At 45.0% G+C, this 19,857-nt stretch overlaps 1 protein-coding gene across 2 annotated transcripts in view; it reads right to left on the bottom strand.

The window, feature by feature from the left end:
- Window positions 1-3,041: 3,041 nt before the first annotated feature.
- The window catches only part of LIMK2 (LIM domain kinase 2), a 313,781-nt gene continuing 296,965 nt past the window's right edge, over window positions 3,042-19,857 (bottom strand). For both annotated transcript variants that reach the window (XM_078667709.1, XM_078667710.1), the window contains one exon: window positions 3,042-5,124. In XM_078667709.1, coding sequence (XP_078523835.1) covers window positions 4,911-5,124 — 214 coding nt within the window. In that variant the 3' untranslated portion in view covers window positions 3,042-4,910. The remainder of the gene's footprint in view (window positions 5,125-19,857) is intronic.

Genomic DNA, 19,857 nt, shown 5'->3' with positions numbered 1-19,857 from the left:
TCTGGGAAGTAGAGGCCTGGATCACCAGACTCTCAGGGGTGGGATGGGTGGACAGGAACTTGGGGTCGTCCGGACACTGACGGTGGCGTCTGGCCACGTTCCTATCAACAGGCGAACCTGAAGCGGGCCTGGACCACGTGCCCAAAAGAACGTCTGTCAAGGCTTCATTGAACGGCAGCAGTGGCTCCTGTGGGCATGACTGCGGTTTGAAGACCTCAGTGAGGATGTTAGGCCTCACGACCGCGACGGGGAGCTCAAGGTGTAAAGCCTTGGCAGCCCTCATCAACACCACTGAATAAGCAGCCCCAGCCTCCGAAGCCACAGTAGGAGGCGAGACAAAGCCAGGGTTAGGAGAGTCGTCCAGACCACTGGCGTCACCCAAGTCACCTGTCCAGTCCACGTCGTACTGACACTCGCGTGACAGAGGGTCCTCAGACCCCTCCCAACCCTCTCCATAATCTGCATCCTCACCATATTCAGAGTCAACGATGTAGACCGGCTCCTCGGGGTCAATGGGCCCCAACGACGCCGGTCCGACTCCGCGTCCGGAGTAGGAGAGGGAATGGGGATGGCGCCGCCCGGAGCCGGCGCCGGAGCCCGGAGCCGGCGTCGGAGCCCCGACGCCGGCCGGCGTCGGAGTTACGGCGCCGTGCGGAGGCGGCACCATGGGTTGCCCCGATGGAATCGGCGCCGGAGAGGCCGGCGGACCAGCCGGCGTCGACCCTGAAGGGCCCAGCGGCACCGGGGCCGGAGCCGCCGGCGGCATCGGGGCCGGAGCCGCCAACGGCGTCGGGGCCGGAGCCCCCAACGGCGTCGGGGCAGGAGCACCCGAACCGCTCGGGCCCCCGGACGGGACCACCGGGCCCGCAGGCGCCGTAGGCCCTGTCGGAGGAGACAGTGCCCTCATGGCCATGAGGAACTCCTCTATCTCCTCGCGCGACGCGCCTTGCCCAGGGACCGTCGGGTATGGAGCAGGCAGCGCCGGCGACCCACGCGGAGCCGCGGGGGTGGGGCCACCCGAACCCCCGGCCGCGTCGGGGGAGTCGGGGGTACGATGACGACGCCCCGACTTCTTGTGTCTCTTACCTGAGGAACCAGAGGAATGGTGACGACTCCCGGAGCGCTCGTGGTGGCTCCGCGACCGTTCCCTCGACCGCTCCCTCGACCTCCGGCCGGACCGGGACCGCTCTCGACGCGGGTCCGACACCCGGAGCTCGAGTAGCTTGCGGGACCGCTCCCGTCTAGCCTTACTCGTCAAGGCCCGGCAGTCGACGCAGGAGTCCACGTCGTGGTCCGCGCCCAGGCACCGGAGGCAGAGTCGGTGGTGGTCCGTGACCGACATCGTGCGGTCACACCAGTCACAATTCTTAAAACCGGGCATCCTACCGGCACCTTAAGAGTTAGATAGTAATCAAAAACTTTGGTCAAAAGACCGGAGTACTGCTCTTCGGATCTGCGCTAACTGGCGCGGAAAAAAGAAGAACTGACGTCAGCGCGCGGAGGCGGCGTCTATATACTCCAGCGACGTCATCACGGCGCACGACGCCAACGACGGACGCGGAGCCGCAGGGGACGCCTGCAGACGACGGCTACCGACGCGCAGGGGTACTGCTACGCAAAAGTTTCCGGATCCAGACTGACGCCTGGGGATATTCTAAGGTAAGGAATCTAATACTAACCTGTTTCTTTCAGATCTTGTTACCAACAAAATCAAAGTAGTTGGCATGAGCAAGCCCGCCCCCCCAAGTAAGTTAATTCTTTCAGTGCTAAATGAAGTACCACTGTGAGACTTTTTCGACTCTTAGCTACAATCATAGGGACACCACACCGTCTTTATTAATTGTCAGCACTCAGAGATCTAGGATAACTGATGTAAACAACAAAAATCTTTTAAATTATATGAATGTATTTTTACTAAATGTAATAAATAAATGTTTACTTTATGAATTGTTTAACACAACAGGGACATAAACATTGACTGATATGTGATATTATTTTTTAGGGGTCATCGGTATATGTTTAATTATACGTCCTGATGATGGTCTTGTGATTTATCTCGAAAAGACCGAAACTTCGACCTACACGTCCATTTCTGCGCTACAGACATCTTATGTCCTGCGACTAACTTTAAATCTATGAGTAGTCACTGCCTCTTATGTTACAGTTTGGACTTTCTTCTTGTGTACTACAGGATAATTGATTTGTTGCCTTGTACATTGGAATTGTTGAACTTGATTTTATTCTGATAACTGATTGAGTACCCTTATGACTACAAAACAAATAACAATTTTGATACCAAATTTCCCTGTGTTGTTCATCCTTATTCATTTAGCTAGTGTGGTAGCTACTTGCGTCTATTTTGTCTCTAATCATTTGACAATTTAATAGAATACAGTAACTGATATTCACAGTTTGGATCTAAAATCCTTTTGAGTAGAGATACTAAACGCTGTTCAACAGATCACAAATACATCCCTTGCTGGCAACTTATATTTCTATACAGGAATGTTGTGGCAGGTATTAGGTGCATAAATATTTTGTACTTCTTAGGCTCCAGTCTGATGGTGTCCTATTAGCCTGAGAGGTGGGGATGTGGAAGAGCGGGGAAGAGATGGAAAAGTGAGGGTGGCTGCCATGACGACGTAGATGTATTCGGTTGAAGGTGATGTGAGCCGACTAAGGCAACCCGTTGAGATTCATAAGGCTGGGGTTGATGCAGTCATATTTTCTCATGCCCTTGTTGAGGCTTACTGCGGCATTTGGGAAGCCATTAAGGTAGTCTAGTGTGGAGTTTGGGAGCCCTGAAGCGGGCATTGCCACAATCCAGATGCCAATGTATAGTTTAACCAGATGTGATCCTCCATCAGTGCTAACAAGCAACAATCTGCTCAGCACACACAAGTACTTAGTTAGCAAACCTTCTGTCATACAAGCATCCTACTATAAGCTTGTTTACCCACAGAGCTTCCATTCATGTACAGGGAGGCAAGTTTAAGGCACCATACAAACTCAGCACACAGCAAGGTCAGACAGAGGCTTAATCTACCTTCAGAGTTTATTGATCGGTTATCAAAAGGATGTACAAAAAAGAACTATGCCACCAAAATCTGTGTGAACTGATCTCAGCACGCAGATGCACTCATTCTCATTTCCTTGGAGAGGATCAAGGGAAATGTGCTAAAGAGAATGTCCTTTTTACCTTGATCAATAATCTACTTTAGTTCAACAAGCAGATCTATGGTTGATAGGTCAGAAAGCAGACTGGCCTGCAGGGAAATTGTGACATTTGTAAACAGATCTGTGCTGCAGAAAGGCTGACAGCGCTTGTTCAACTTACAACAGACTCTGCCCCATTGGCATTACTAAGGCACTGGCCAGCTAGGCAAAGAGTTTTACCCAATAGGCAAGTCCACTGCAGCTGGGGGTCACAAAAGAACTACAGGGGTGGAGTTACCACTCCCTTCCACAACACCACAAAAGTACACATTCTTTTAGAGGTATCATAGGTACAAAATGTCACACGAACTCAAGTCTTTAAAAAAATCTGTGAAATTCATGATCTTACAAATATAAACAGCAGAAAATCACACTTTTCGCAATACTCTAAAAAGCAAACAAGTGCAGCTTTGTCACACGAAATTCTAGTCATTTTTGTCATTCCAACCCACCTTTTGAGAGACCCTTAGGCGTCATGGTGGATGCTGAGAATGGGTAGAAGGGACCATGGCAATGCATGGTGGGTTTGGCTAAATACCCCTAGTTGACCCATGGACGAAAACAGCTCAATGAGATAGCAGCATTTTCTTGCAGTTTGGAGGCATCAATGTCCACCCTAGCCTCTGCACATTTCACAAGCTTTGAGGGAAATGCTTTTGGTTTCCATTTTGCTTCAGAGGCAGACACAGTCGATAGACACCACTCTACTTAGCAGGATATCTAACTGTTTTGGAAGACACCTAGCTGAAAGGGAAGACTTGCATTGGCTGTTCAGACAGACAGTGGGGCTTAGAGTAGCAAATGTGCGTCCACAGAGATCGCTTTTCTTACATTTAAGTTTAGGGATTTCTGCACAAGTCCTTCCACACCTCATAGAACACAATATTATGAAAACATAATTATGGAAAGTAATATGAGCAGAGAGAGAAGTTGGAAAAAGGACTAGCTGAGAAAGGGCAAAAACAGGCAAAGAGTGGTCAATCCTAAGAGTATAGTCTAGAAATGGGGAAGTGGTGACAGCTAGAAGGAAAGGACAAAACGTGGAAAGGAATTTAGTAATGAGTGGCAAGGGAGAAAGATAAGCAGTTCCCACTAAGGGATCGGAGCTAACTACGTAGAATAAGATGTGGTCTTCATATTAAATCAGAGGTGTGGAGTGCTTTAGTGTTGCCAGCTACTCGAGGTTGTGTTACATTGGGCTGGAACCTGGTCTGCTGCACCCCTCTCCATGCAGCAGAGTATTGGCTAGGAGATGTCATCCCTGTGCCTCTCAAAGGAGTTTTGACCAGGGGACACCACTTATGTTGGCCAGAGGCCGAAATTTCAGTCTCTCAAAGTCTTGGCAGGGCTAGGGCAGGCACCATTTTAGTCTAGTAGTGTTAGCCAGGAGGTGTTGTCGGTGTCTTTCTCAGTGTATGTTATCTGTCTCCATCTATGAAGCACTGGCCAGGAGAGGCCATTAGTCTCAGTCTCTTTCAATGAGCACTGCCCAGGAGGACAGCAGTTCCGCTGGTGTCAGCCAGAAGGTGCCATCTAAGTCTTTGAATGGTGTTTTAACACACGGGGCACCATTTTAGCCCCGCTCAATGTAGTGTCGTCTCGGTGATGCCATCTCTTATTGCTCAATGAAGTGTCAGCAGCGGGTTTCCATTTCAGTCTCTCCCAGGGGAGTGTTTGCTGGAGAGCATTAGTATTTACAGGGACTCTCCAGGACTTGTAATGCCTGCAGGCTTGGCTGCAGGGCCCAGTGATGCTTCAGCAGTCTTCGCCAGCTTGTCGCGGTGAAGGCTATACTTATTGTTCACATTTTGGTCCAGTTCCTCCAATTCTGCAGGAAGAGGGATTGCCAACTCTCCCACATACAAGGAAAGTGCTTCAAAATAATCCTCCAGCTTGGAAGAAGGGGGTCTGTGAAGAAAAAGAGTGACACACATTAACAGAAATGAATGAATGAAGCAGCACACAAAAACTGAACTGAAGGGAAAAGTGGCACGCATTAATATAACTGATTAGAATGAGCACAAATTAAAAGGAGTGGCATAATTAAATGAAAGGAAGATGCAAATAGTACACTGGAGGGATGTTACACATTATTAGGGCCATTATTAGGGCAAAGGGGCAAGAGTGACATTAAAAATAATGATCATGTTGAGCTCAGTGTCAGTGGAAGTTGTGGTTTTAGATTTAATAGCTCTTGATTACCTTAGAAAGTCATGCACCGCAAATGAAAGTGTGGGAGGGTAGAGCTAGATCAGAAAGCGCCATCCAGAGTAACTCTTCTGATCACACCACCTCAGTGGGAAACTCAAATGACCACACATCATACAAAAATGCAGAGTGTGGGTCTTCAAGCATGAAAAACTGTATACATTACTGCTGAAAAGCAAATGCTTTGGGCCCAGATGCATGCACTGAAACACACTTTTAGCTACGTGTTACACCTCGTCAAGATACCCTTTGAAGTCTTTGAGAGCCTGTTGAAGATTTCGAGTAATAGAGCACTCCTGGAGAGGAGGCTAATTCCAAAGACTGAACTCTAGAATACTCTCACACCCAAGGCGCACAATGCCACCAGTCAACACAAGATTCATGACAATCTAGGACTGATCTAGCCATCCAGATGGACTCCCAAATCCTTAAGGTTCCAAGAAGTTATCCTAACGAAAGAGAACAATTTAACCCTCAGCAGAGACTCTCCCCCACGAATGTCAGCGTACTGATACCCAGTCACACTCGGTAAAACTCCGGACAATGAAAAACTATTGTATGTGAGCACAAGTGGAATAAGAAACTAGTCACTTACCTGTAAGAATAACGTAAGGCTTGAATATATTCTGACTCGCAGGCACAATGAAAATATTGCTTACCCTGTAAGCATCTGCTCATGGCGTGTAGGGCTGTAGAATCACGTGCTGTGCCTACACCTACCATCCAAAGTTGGGCTTGAACGTGTGCAACTAGTTTGTCTTCTAAGAAGTCTTTACGCGTCATGAGGTGAGGTGACTCCACATATTGTAGGTAATGAGCATGGGCATCAGCTCCATAGTTAAACAGTTTTTTTCTGTCCGGAAGGCGACAATGTAGATGGAGCATATACTTACAGAAAATAATGACTGGGCAAAATAAAGAATTATGGTTAGAGTATCTGCAATGAGCCCCAGGTAGTAAAGTAGGAGGAGGAGGGTGGGCACATGTGAATGAATCTACAACGCTAAATGCCACAAACAGATGCTTAGAGGGGAAGTAACATTTTAAGTTTGTGGCATGTGTAGCTGTGCATAGGCTGTAAAGCGGTGGTACCCAAAAGCAGTGGCTTAGCCTAAGGATGTTGCAGCGCCTAACCAACTCTAGCTTGTTAGCTAGCTAGGACATCCACATAGTAAGGTTTAGTAAAAAAGTGTGAGGAGTGAACTAAATAGCTGCTTTACAAATGTCAGCTGGTGGTATATTCCCTAAGAAAGCCATATAAGCTCCTTTTTTGTGAGTGGAATGGGGCAGGTAAGGACCTTTTAGAATTAGCATAACAAGTTCGAATACACTTGACAAGTCAACAAGCTTGGAGAGCTGTTGTGCCTTATGAAAAGGCTTTGGTTTATTAATGCCCTTCTGACATCTAGGGTATGGAAGGCGTGTTCCTCTACAGACTCTGGATGTGAAAAAAAAAACTGGCAATTCAATCGTTTGAGATAAAAACTGGAAATTATCTTGTGGAGAAGTTTGGGGTTGGTTCTAGGGACCATCTGCTCTGAATGAACCTGGAAGAAAGGCTCCTCTAAAATGAGAGCTTGTACCTCATTGCCTCACCTAAGACATGTAATGGCTACAAGGAAGGATACCTTCCATGAAAGAAACTGAAGAAGACAAGAGTAAAAGGGGTTCAAAAGGAGGTGCCTGGAGCCTTATTAGGACTATTGTATTGTACTGTAATTTCATTTATATAGCGCTTACTACCCCATAGGAGACATCCAAGTGCTTTTTCGGCAAGTAGCGTGCTATTATGGGACCAATAAAGGATTAGTGGTGAATTAGTATAGTGAAATATAAAAATAATTTGAGTGGTGGATATGTTAGTCAGTTATTTGGATTGAGAAGGATGGTGGAGTGATAGAAGCGGGGAAAAAGGTTTTGTATTTATATAGCACTTGCTACCCCTGATGGCGTGTTGGAGTACTTTTTCAGCGAGTCGCACGCTACTACTGAACCCTTAAACTATTAGTGGTGAATTTATATAGTGAAATATAATATAAAAGTAATTTGAGTGGTGGAGCTGCTGTATATATACATGTTAACCGGACAACGGAGAAAAACAATTTAGCTATGAAGCAGATGCCCATGCGTATTACCTAAAATAGGTGGATTCACCACACCATGCAACTCGAAAAGACTTCTTCGATCAAAAACAAGTTGCACACGTCCGAGTATCTAGGGCTTTACATGCAACAAATTAACGTTTTCTTTTGGGTGTCGACTATAGACAGAGTGAATATGACCGGCAATGATGCTGCCTGTAAGACCACCATCTTCAGATTGTGGTTTTCCCCTGCAAATGTGATGGTGCAAGTGCTAGCTCCCTTTCTAACCTCTATAATGCACCACTATAATTCTAGTATAATTTAAAGATGCAGAAGTTTTGTAACAAATAACAAATTGTTTTTCCATACCTTGAAGCTATTCTAGATTCACATGCGGTCGCTTATACAGCAATACACACCCTTGTAGAAAAGAGTGGGTAGGGTGAGTAAGAGCATACAAATGGTTTAATTCCACATGCCCTACTCCAGTTGAAACAGAACATCCAATAGGGTATTGTTTTGTGAATGTACATATGAAACAGAACATCCAATAGGGTATTGTTTTGTGAATGTACATATGGATGGCTAAGTTGCAGCTGCAAATTTCACTTAGACACATTTCCAAATTAAATAAGTAGCTTCCCTTTGGTAATACTCTTTATGGTGGATACTCTACCTAACCACAGCTTCTTCATCTAGTAAATCTCCCCAGGTGCCAGACTAGATCTTTAAACATCATTCCCTGCCTGTAGGCATGGCAAACTGGAACCAAATATTGGCACCACACTTGTGTGATGATTTCAGTAGTATTGTATTTTTTTCACACCCTACGATGCAGCGCAAGGAGTTTGTACTAGCAGTGGGTAAAAACTAACGTAGACCCTTAGCATTCCACTAATGTCCACTGCACAGAACGGGCCGGCTGGTGGGCAGTGAGGAATCTGCAGTCAAGAGTATTTACCAGGCAGCAGAGGCAGCCTTAGGCGTGGTGAATTCCCAAGGCCCTCAGGTGGATTTTATTTTGGCTATGGCATAAAATAGTTTATTGCAGTGGACAATGTATAATATTAACATCCGTTTCTGGACCGCTTTGCTTTATTTTGCACCAGCGATGCACCAGTGACCAATATTTGCTCTTTAATTTGATCGGTTAAAAAAAACAAAAAACATTTGACAGGCCCAAATGCCCATTTTGAATATGAATACCTCCCTTTTGTAATAAATAGTTTGGAAAATGTACTTTTAATAAATCACCTTTGCTCTGCTGGAAGTTCCAGGAAATCAAATCAGAATTTTGCTCCATCCCTTCTGACAGCCAGGAATTAACAATTCAATGAACTTCAATGAGGTGTGAATTTGCTGCTAGGACAAGGACAAAAGGCCTTGGGTGCGGGGAGGTGTCGTGCCCTTGACAGGATGAGTGTGCCCAAGGACTCGATGAACTTCAAAGATTCCTACCTGTTACAAGAAAATGTAGCTAACACCCATGCCTGCACAGTTCTACTATCCTGCCGGCCAGACCAACCACCATCACAGGGGGCCGCTTGTTGACACTCAAGAAGGATTTCACACTATGATGTCAAGATCTACTTGACCGGTCTACTGAGGTTTTTCATAGAACAGTCAGGTGCACGTCAAAAGAGGGAAACAGAATGCCAAAACAATTTGTGTGTATACACTATATGGTTGCTTAAAGCTTAGCTTTGTCCTACCTAACTTCTGTCTCGGAGGTTGTTATGGGTACAGGGACTCCCTTAAACTGGAGTTTTGGATTTGTATGAGGAAGGACAGTGAGCTTACCACACACACTCCCCATGCACAACCCCAGTCCTCAGAGCCAAAGTTTAGCGTGGCAAAAGACTTCAGCTATCTTGAAAATGCCGAAAGTAGGTAGCCTTAGCCCCAGGAATCTGACATAAATGTGGCATCTCCAGGCACCCACTTTAGAGCACTACTGGACGTATAGAAGATCAGAAGAGTACTAAACCTGCGAAGAGACTAGAAGACTGGACCTGCCCTCCCTCTTGTACCCAGGACGAAGAAGTGGATTCAAAGGGTAATAAGGTTGACCTCCTTTTCAAGCTACTGGGATACAACAAGCAACAATAAGCCTTTTCTTGAGCTACCCAGCTGATTAGTGGCAACGGGATCTGGTCAGGAGTCTACTGCCACCCTGTGAATCTCAAAATGATTCCCCTGAGGTCCTGGGGGACTTTAGAAGTGTACTCCTTGGGTGGTTTGGGACTTAAAGGACTATAGTCAGAAGGTAAAATGGTTTGACCAGGACAAATCTGGTTAGTTTATCTGATACGTGCTTGGCGTCAAATTATGCCTAGGTCCTGTTCTACTGCAACTATCAACTATCATAGGCACTTTCGGCATCTTGCTGCTATTTCTACTTACAACTTTAAAAATGTGTATCTCTGGCTACCCTTATTTGTTTTTTGTCATTTTGTTAATTACATTTTAGTCTATTTTTTGAATTAGTTTTGGGATTTTTATTGTTTTGCATTTCGACTATGTTACTGTTTTAGTACTACATAAATACTTTATAGATTGCCTCGAATATTGAGGCTTTCTGCTCTGCGCCATACCTATCAGTGGTTTGAGCTCAGGATTAATTAGTGACTTTAGAGGTGCACCATGGTAAGGATGGCGATCATTATTTCAGGTAGGTTTTTACCACCCTCAACTAATAATGGATTTTCTTACCTCAGAATCAGCCTCACCTGGATCGAGAAGCAAGCCCAAAGCCTGAATGTCCTTGACATGTAGCTGTAGCTGTGGAGGGAAAGAATTGAACTCCATTGTATCCAGAATCACCCACAGTTAATGGCAGCTTCTGAGAGAGAATCATGTAGGACTTTGGCTTGTTGATGGTGAACCCCAGTGATGTCAGGAGGTGTGCTGTTGTTCACGACTAACTGCGGCAAGCTTGCATTCAGTAGCCAGTTCAGGTACGGAAATACAGTAAATCCCTGCCTCCAACGATGGATGGCTACCACCGTCATCACTTTTGTGAACACTTGAGAGGCACCGGTGAGGCCGAAGGGGAACACGATAAACTGAAAATACCCCTTGTCCACCATGAACAGCAGGTAACGTCTGTGGGACTGCAGGACAGGTGAATGAAAATACGAGTCCTGCAAGTCCAAGGACCTCCTTCCATTGACAGAGTCGAAATCAGAGAGGATCTGGGCCAACATGAGCATCTTCAATCTGTCCTTCTGTAGGAAGGCATTGAGAGGGTGGAGGTGCAAGATAAGCCAGAGGTCCCCTCTTTTTCACAACAGAGAAATAGCAGGAGTAACAACCCCGGCTCTCTCCAAGTCCTGTACAATCTCTTATGGCATCGCTGGAAAGCAGCAGGCTCACCTCCTGCAAGAGAATGGGCAAGCGCTCCTCTGAAATCCAGTCTGGAATGGGAGGGATATTGGGGGGGGAAGGAAAGAAAAGGTAGGGCAAAGTCAGCCTGAATAATCTGGCAAGACCCACCTGTTGGACGTGATGCATCGCTAACCTTCTCAAGTAGTCCCTACATTTCCATATGTGGAGTGGAAATTGTTCAGTAGGGGCCACTAGCCCCAAGAAACATGCTGTAGCTCTACTACCATTAAAACGTTCCAAAGAGAAGTCTGCCTTAAAGAGGCAGGACCCATCAAAGCGTTCATAAGAAGCTTACCAGTGGAACCAACTGCTTTGCCAAGGCAGTATGTAGTATCTAAACTTGCCAACATAACATAATTGAAAGCATCTTGTCCACCATGTATCATATGGGCTAATAAGGCCCTCAGGTCTTCCAAATCTCTCTGGACATGACCCAAAGGCAGAGTGCAAGGAGAGACAGCAACGCCAAACGAGCTGAAGAAAACAGATGGAAAGAGGCATCAATCAAATTAGATTTCCTATCCAGGAGTAACAGAGAATGAACTGGAATTCACTTTACTTGTCAAGGTCTATACAATAAGACTCTCTGGAGTGGGATGTTTGGCAGGCAAATCAAGGCCAGCAGGCGCTAGTTAACAGATAGGCAAGGACATGGTTTCAGACAGATCGCCATCAGAGTATCCATAACAGCATCTCTTAGAAGAAGCAAGGGCCCAGATGTTGCTGGCTTAGGCTATAGGATTTCAGTCAAAACATGTTTTAGTCTCAGTGGTGGGCACCTGTAGCTCTAGCACCTCGGACGCCCTCCAAAGCACCACTGCAAATGAGGCATGATCCATCACTGGTGACCGATGTGGTGAACCAAGCTCTGTCTCAGGGAAGGCTTGAAGCTCACTGGTGTTTTATAAATCTGCGCAGAAGGCATCCTCAGTGCAATGAGCAGGAAGCAAGTCATCCACCTAACCAACATCCTTAAGTGCACCCTTCTCTGATGCAGGATCAGAGTAAGAACCAAAAAGGTAATGGTGCCTAAATTGAGAGTTGTGATGAGGAAGAAGAACAGGATTGGAGTTGAGCTACAAGACAATCGTGTGTGCCTGTGTTATTTCATAGCCTGATATTGGCCGAGCTCAGACCAACATTGGTTTGGGATCTGATATAGACACCAGGTCATCTCCAGGCGCCACTGGTGTCACAAACTGGAGTGGATAGTGAGGCCAATTTGGAGGTCTGTACCACATTTGGAACGGGCCCGGTGAAACGGTCCTCAGGGGACACACTACACGGGGGGGATAGGGGAAGTAGGGGGGCCTCAGAAGATACCTGACTGGAGGCCCTTGGGGCCCAAAGGCGTGTCAGAGGTGCACTGAATATCTGTTGCATGTCTCTCTTATGGGCTCAATCCGCTGCAGGTTGAAGATGGCCTCGAAAACTCAAATTAGGTCAGGAGAAAAACTGAAAAATGAGTACACTGACCAGCAACCTCGAAGAAATGCGACACCACACAACCCACACATACACACAATCATGCACACCCTCGCCTTGGAGTAACAGTGGTGGGATGGGGTCGAGTCCACTTCACATTTTTAGGTCTTGCGCCTAGCGTTGCAGTGCGCAGCACTGCACGTTCAGCGAGAGACTTTATGTAGGGGCTTTTGAAATCTGCCCTCGCACATGCTTGTGCTTTTTCTTTTTCTTTTCAAAGACAGCACGCAATTGGCCAAAAGGCGGGCGCATTGCTACGCCCATGGCATATTGGTGGCGGTTACCCGCACAGCCGCCATGTGGTTTCAATTATCGTGCCCAGACACGGGCGCGATAATTGAAACCACATGTCTCGCTGTGGCGTGCGCGCACCACTCGCGGACTTGTTTGCTTGCTGTTGTGCCGCAATGCTGTTCCCAGTCGCCGTGAGAGCTCGAGTAGCATGGAGTGAGGGGTAGCCCATTTAACGCACATTCGGATGCCCTCGGGTGTATGACATCACCGGACACCGAAGAAGGCGCAGAGAAGTCAGAACCGGGCCACAGAGAGCATTCAGTAGACCAGGACCGATAAATGTATATTTTTGTTTCTTTTCCACAACATCTTTTTACTTTTCCTCTTTCTACTATCATGTCAATATCTAGCATTTCTCTTTCCAGATATGCAACTTTGGCCAAATACGACCCTTTCTCTCTGTCCGTTAAAACTTGCATTCAAAATCTTATTTCTTGCACTGAGAACCGCCTGTTTACCTTTCTAGATATTCTCTTCTTTTGTTTCTACCTAGTAAGCGGACCACCGTCGACTACTTAAACTGCTCTATGGCTCTCAAATTTCACCCACTGGCGCCCCTCTCCTGTAGCCACTGCTCTCCTGACGTTATACATTTATGTATTTTCTAATTAAATCTACTCACGCGCTTCCGTGAAGCACTTGACCGTGAAGTGAAATGAAACCATGTTAAAGTGCTCTTCACTCAGGAACGCAGACGCCACGTATTAAGTCAAGCAAGTTTTTTTAAATTTTTTACTTTTTTCTCTATATGAGAGACAGGGTTTAGAGAATAAACAGATAGGCCCATTCCCATGGCTTATTCGTAAATAAATGCATAAATAAAATTACAAAGTTAAGATCAATGGCCCTGCGCTTTTCTAAGCAACACGCCCCCAGCGCTGCTAAGAAGCCACTAGGCTGCTTAGCCTCGACTCCACCCCATGCCTGGTCTATTCTGATCCTAAACTTCCTGTTTCTTTATCTCACATTTTCACTTCCTTTCTCATTTTTATTTATATTGAGTTAATAAACTTTGTTAAAAAATATTTAGTTACTTTGAGCCTGTTTCACATGCTAAATATGCCCCCCTGCACAGACGCTGCGGGAAGCGGGCGCTGTGTTAATGAGGGAAATCTCCTTGGATGCTTCTTCCATTGCCTCCCCCTCAGTGCCCTTTGTGTTGCTTGCGTTTTTTAAGAGACACAGTATCAACTTCATGGTTCCTTATTATATCAGAGTTGGAAGTGACTATTCACTACTGAATGTTTGTCTCATAACTAAAACAATAATGGCATGTATGTTGTAAACCCTTAGGAGCTTGTCGGTTGTGAAGGCTTCCACACAGAATCACGCTGCATCAATATTTTGGAAAGCGGCCCCCTCTCAGGGCTGTGATTTTTGACTGCGTTCCAAATAATGCTTTTCTTCTTGTTAAAGCATTGCACGTCACGCTTGAAAAGATAACCTGAGCCCTCCATATGGTGTGCAGAATTTCCACTCTCTGATGCGACTGCCTACAGAAATACAAGCATTTTCAATGCAGTGGTCTCGCATTTGCAAGAGTTTGAGCTATTGGCATTGTAAATGACAATGCATTTTATTTATGTGTTTTTCAAAACGATAAATAAAAGGCACTGTCATTTACAATGCCAATACCTTAAACTCTCGCGAATGCGAAACCTATTGTATTGCAAATGCTTTTTATGCTTAAGTTGGAGTTGGACTTACCAGAAGGTTTTGATTGAGAAGTGGAATGGTTGCAGGAAAGACACAGTGAGCGGTCCAGAGTACGGGCTCCTGACTTGGAGGAGGGCGAGCGGAACCTAAGTGAAGGCCACAATTACTTCCTGTGTTTGCCAACATACAACTTCTCCTTCCGGTCTCAAATTTCCTCAGAGGCATGATAGCACACTTATCACACGACTTAGAGTTTAGTGCCAAGCCCTGGCACCAAACACACCATAAACAGATCCGTGACCAACATCTGCTTCCTGTAGTACAAGCAAAGTTTCTATCCTGTCATTTTCTTTGGGGACACTGTTCCCTAGCGCACTGAATAAAAGGTGAAAGTCACTGGAAAACCTACAAATTAATGAGCAGACCTTCGGAACCGCATTAACAGGCATGGAACAATGACTCTGATGTTATGAAAAAGTTCTGAATCTAGTCTGAAGCCTGAGGTATACATAAGGTGAGGAATCTTAAGTTAGAAGTCGCCATCAGAAACTGAACATCTTTTAGATGCTTTCGAGATCTATAGTCTTTCAAAGTCTAGCCTCATTTTTCAGAAACTGCGTTCTCAGTCTTTATCTTTCGACCTGAAGGCTCGGACCATTCAGTAAAGGAATATGTCTTTTCTTTCTTTCCTTTTTCAATCATAGTTTGTTTCGATGATAAAGATGCTACTTCATGAGTTTTACATTTTGTGCCGAAGTTTTTCAACAGCTACGACTATTCTAACACAAGCAATACAAGCTTCGTTTTTTCTGGCATCGACAAGATGTACTTTGGAACAGTTTGTTTTGCTCCTGTGTCCTGAAAAGGACTAGAATCCTAGACAGTGCAGTCAGTGAATTATTCTCCTTTTCGTCCTATGCTCCTTCAACTTTATCTGAGCGCTCGAAGACCAGATCCATGTCTTGTACAGAACTTTGCATAGTGGCACATACGAAAACGTCCAGTGTTTTTTTCTCGTGTAATCTTTATGGTTTAAGTTTTGAATATGGTCCACACCTCAAATGATCACAATGTACATATCGATTGCGGTCTTTTGTTTATCGAAATTTGCGAACGTTTGGTGACATAAAGGGCATAACAAATCCTCGGTTGATCACTCCATTATCAAAATTCCAAAAAGTCGGAAAATCCAGCAAAATCAACACAGTCATTCTCCAACCTGGACCTCTTGTAGTCGAAGTATTGGAAGCTGGAGTCCAAAAACTCTTTCTACACATTTGATGTGGTCGCTGTTGACTATGGTGTCTCAAGCCTTCTTTTCCCCAACCCAGCTACAGTCAGGTACAGAGTGTTGTTGCTGATGGCTGGAACCAAACAACAGAAGTAAGTCGTTCAGTACCTCACCTGTTTTCTTCGGAACCCATCAGCAGAAAAATAATCCAATGATGGAGTTCATGGTATGCAGCCCTGTGGGCTTATGGCCAACATCACTCTGGGTAAATATGAGCTCCACCTATCGTCGATTGCCAAAAGATAAAACTTTTTTTTTTACTCACAGGAAATTTTGCACCTAACCCCTAGATGGTGTTTAAGCTGCAAAAGTATGATCAAATTCACCGGAAGAAGATCCAACAACTTAATTTCCTACCTTCTACACTAACCATGACAACCAACAGACCTTTAACACAGCCACACAGGGCACCAAAGACCATATCCTAACCCACAAATCATAGATTTTGAGTGAGACGCTTTTAACTCCCACATTGGGTAATCATCACTTCGCTCTATATTGGCTCAAATTGTAAAACTGTCTAAAGAAAGTGTTTGGTTATCCCTTTTCCTTTAGGGTAGATAATACAAGAACTGGCGAGATCCAAACCAGTTTCTCAGTGATTGTCTTATTATAGACTAATTATATAGATATAGCTATATAATAGTAACAATAGCTAAGAAAAGGGCTGTAGCACATGAGAAAAATCAGGGGCACCAGCAGATCACAAGAATGAGAGTTTAAAGGTGGTGGGCATACGTGATGGAATCAATGCAGCCTACAGTATGAGAATTTATTTGCTAGCTAGATATGACCGAAGACAATGAGAAGCTACTTGAGCACCTCCAAGAGCTTTACAGGAGCAAGTGTTGAGTTATCAGCCAAGAACGGCAAACTGGTGCTAATACCACTGATAAATCATGACCATACCAGGAAGTGATCTGGTCTAGGCAGATACTTTAAGGAGTGTTAAATGTGTATCTGGATTTGGAAAACAGGTACATGGTCACATACAAGACACTGACTTTGGCAAAGTTGCTGTCTTTGGGAAGCAGAGAGAAGACATCCTGGAAAAAATAACAAAGGCGACCAAGTCAGCATACTCAATAGGTGCTCACAAAGCCATGTTCATACTGCATGCCCTCTCCCACTCCCTTCTTTTTCTCAGAAGGAAACCGACACCAATTCAGTCCATTTTGTACACTGCCATATACAGGATACTTTTAACAGGCTTCGCAACAGAGATAGCCTCAGCACCCGTAAGTGGGGTCCAATGATGTGCCAAGGCAGGGATGGATCTGCAAAAAGGTCTCATGTCTCAAAGCAAACAATGCATTATAAACTCCTGCCCCTTCACAGTACTTCAATCGGAGGAATCCTCAATTTCAATGCAAACCAGTGAGAGGTTCCGACAAATCAAGCTGTATTTTCCAGAGAAAGGACATTGTTTTCCAATTTATGGAAAGACCAAATATCATATAAAAATATACAGAGGCAGCCATCTAAAGAATACAGTTTGTGAGTGAATATATTTGTTTTCACCACTTGCAGGACCTTAAAGCAGGTGGTGTGTCTGTCGCCGGCACTCTTCAGCTGCTTTCTGATCTTCAGGTGAGTTTCCTATACAGCACGGTTGAACATAATTACCTTTATTTGCAGCATATATCAGAGCTCGCCACTATGCACAAATTTGAGAATACGGTCTATATCCCAGGAGAAGTTCTATAGGGCAGACTCCCTAGCCATGATACCAACATCATCCAGTTGCACAATACAGATCTGTGAATCTCTGCATGGATTCTTTAGAGCTTTCAACTGTGCCTCTGTATTAATCATAGTATTAATCCTAGTGCAACATTTGCTATCTAGAAGTTCAGACATTCTCCCGCAATTCTAGTTGATGCTGGCATGTTCCCGAGAATCACCCTTTATTGCCTTTGCAATTATGCTAGTTTTAGAACACAGGTCAAAGTCAATTGAGGTCATGGTACATATCAGGTTACACTATACCGTAGTCCATTATTTCCCATCATTTAGAGACTAGCTAGGGATGGCAGGCCATAGTTTAAATAAGTCAACTCATGATATTCTTGCCTTTGTGGACATTATATTATTCAGTTTCGCCCACCAGTGCAGATGTAGCGATCACCAGAGACTAGCTCCAATTTCAGGGTAAAGCTTTCTAGTGAAAGCTGCCACATATCGTTGACATACTCCAAGTCCAGCTTCAGTCACAACACCCTCTTTCCACAGGTACTATTGGGCAGACACAGGCTCAGGCTAATACTCCACACTTGTCAGCCTAGCTCTTCCATCCATAGCAGATTGTTCCTGTCTGTCTGGGTCCAGAAATGTTAAATGCAGCCCAGTCAGGTTGTGATCTCAACCAGTCAACTCTGCAGTCCTCTCAAATCCTGCATGCCTCTTTGTGGACCACACTACTTCCAAGGGCCAAGCATGTCAGGTGATGTCCCCCAGGACATCGTGACTAGCGTTTGAGAGAGAGAGGAGAGCGCAGGCCTCTGTTTTGGCTGGTAGCAGCATGGATCCCGGTCAAAGCAGCTTCGCCAAAGTATGGGAAGTGACAATGGAATTCAGTCACCCACCTCTCTGTGACCTCTAGCATGGTGGGTGTGACCACAACGGTGAAGCTTTGCAGATGCTTCTTCCACTACCAAAAGAGAATTACGCCTAATGAAGAAAACACATGATATGCTACATGAGGGTGCTAAAAAGGAAATTCCCCCGCGGGAAATAAATCACTGGGTCTAATTAGAGCATTCCTGTGCTTAAGATTACTCTCAAAATGGTTTATCATACTGGGGTTCAGGGTGACAAAAAGATGTCATACTTGCAACGTTGGAAGGAAAGTTCCTCCGTATCAACAATGTGAAATGCCCATGTTTCCCATCATTATAAACCCAAGAAGCAACACACAGTGTCTTGTATCCAAGGACAGAGAAAACACTCCGTTCAAAGTTTTACTCTTTGGGAAAACACAGCAAATTATCAGTCAGAGGTTGCAGTGTACTTGCGAAGGGAGGGAATTCATGTGAAGCCCTACTTAGAGGAATGGCTGGTAAAGGGAAATACCTAATATTCTTGTCTAGAAAACCTTCTACATCAATTGGATGTAAAAAAAAAATGTGAATTTGATCCCCAGCCAAAACAAGATCTCTCTCAGGGTGATCACCTGAGACTAAAAGCCTTTACCACAGGAGAGGATTCTTTTATCTGTGCAGAAGGTTTACCTTTACTGGTCAACAAAAACTCCAACAGTAGGGAAGCGGATGAAAGAAGGTATGGTGTCTTGCAATTATAGAGCTCTGGCTTTCTGACTGTATCTGAAAGCGCTGCAAGAAGGCTTTACAATCAATGACCACAAAGTAGTATGGATTGGGAGGATCTAATGATGGTGACGAAGGAGGTAGAGAAGCCCTTACATGAACTGGTATACAGACAACATGAGGAGGTAGCGAACCTTGCAAGAATGAAAAACCCTGGTGATTATTACTACAGATACATCCCTGATAGGATAAGGAACCAATATTGGAGAGTTATTTTGTCACATCCGGGAACAACCTGCCCATAAATGGACTTGGGATGTTTGTACAAGTACTCAAGTCCTTTGAAACGGACGCAAAAGACAAGATGGTGCTGTTGCAGAACAAAAACATCACAACCATTTGCTGCATTGTAAAACAGGACAGAAAACATTTGCCCCAACTGTGCAGAAAGGTCAGAACAGGCACTGGGATCTAAAAATAAGGAAATCACTTGAGGCACAACACCTGGTGAGTGGAAAATGAGCTGATGCACACACACTCAAAAAGAAACAATTTATTCCGTTCTAGCTATTTACAGGACTTGGCCCCAACCATACAGACTTAACAGCCACTGGAAACCGAGAATGCTACAATTATGAATCCAGGTATCCCGAAAGAGGGTCCATGGGGAATGTGCTATGAACACACTGGTAAAGTACATTTGCTTATCCTTTTCCACCAATTCCAATGATACAGAACGTGATCAGAAAAATGGGATATCCTCGATGAGGAAGCAAATAATAGCAGCGTCCCATGCACAGAGGTATGATACTCATCTTCTAGAAGAGCCTATATACGCTCCCTCTAAGCTTACAATTAGGGTATATCTCAGGTGACTGCGCCCTGAGCAGGGTGCAGTCACCTATGTTAATCAAGTATTAACAAACAAGTTACTTACCTTCAGTAACTGTATATCTGTAAGAGACATAGG

This window comes from Lissotriton helveticus, chromosome 11, assembly GCF_964261635.1.
Source record: "Lissotriton helveticus chromosome 11, aLisHel1.1, whole genome shotgun sequence".
NCBI lineage: Eukaryota > Metazoa > Chordata > Amphibia > Caudata > Salamandridae > Lissotriton > Lissotriton helveticus.
The sequence above is the reverse complement of the archived record's forward strand: the minus strand, read 5'-3'. Positions and strand labels throughout refer to the sequence as shown.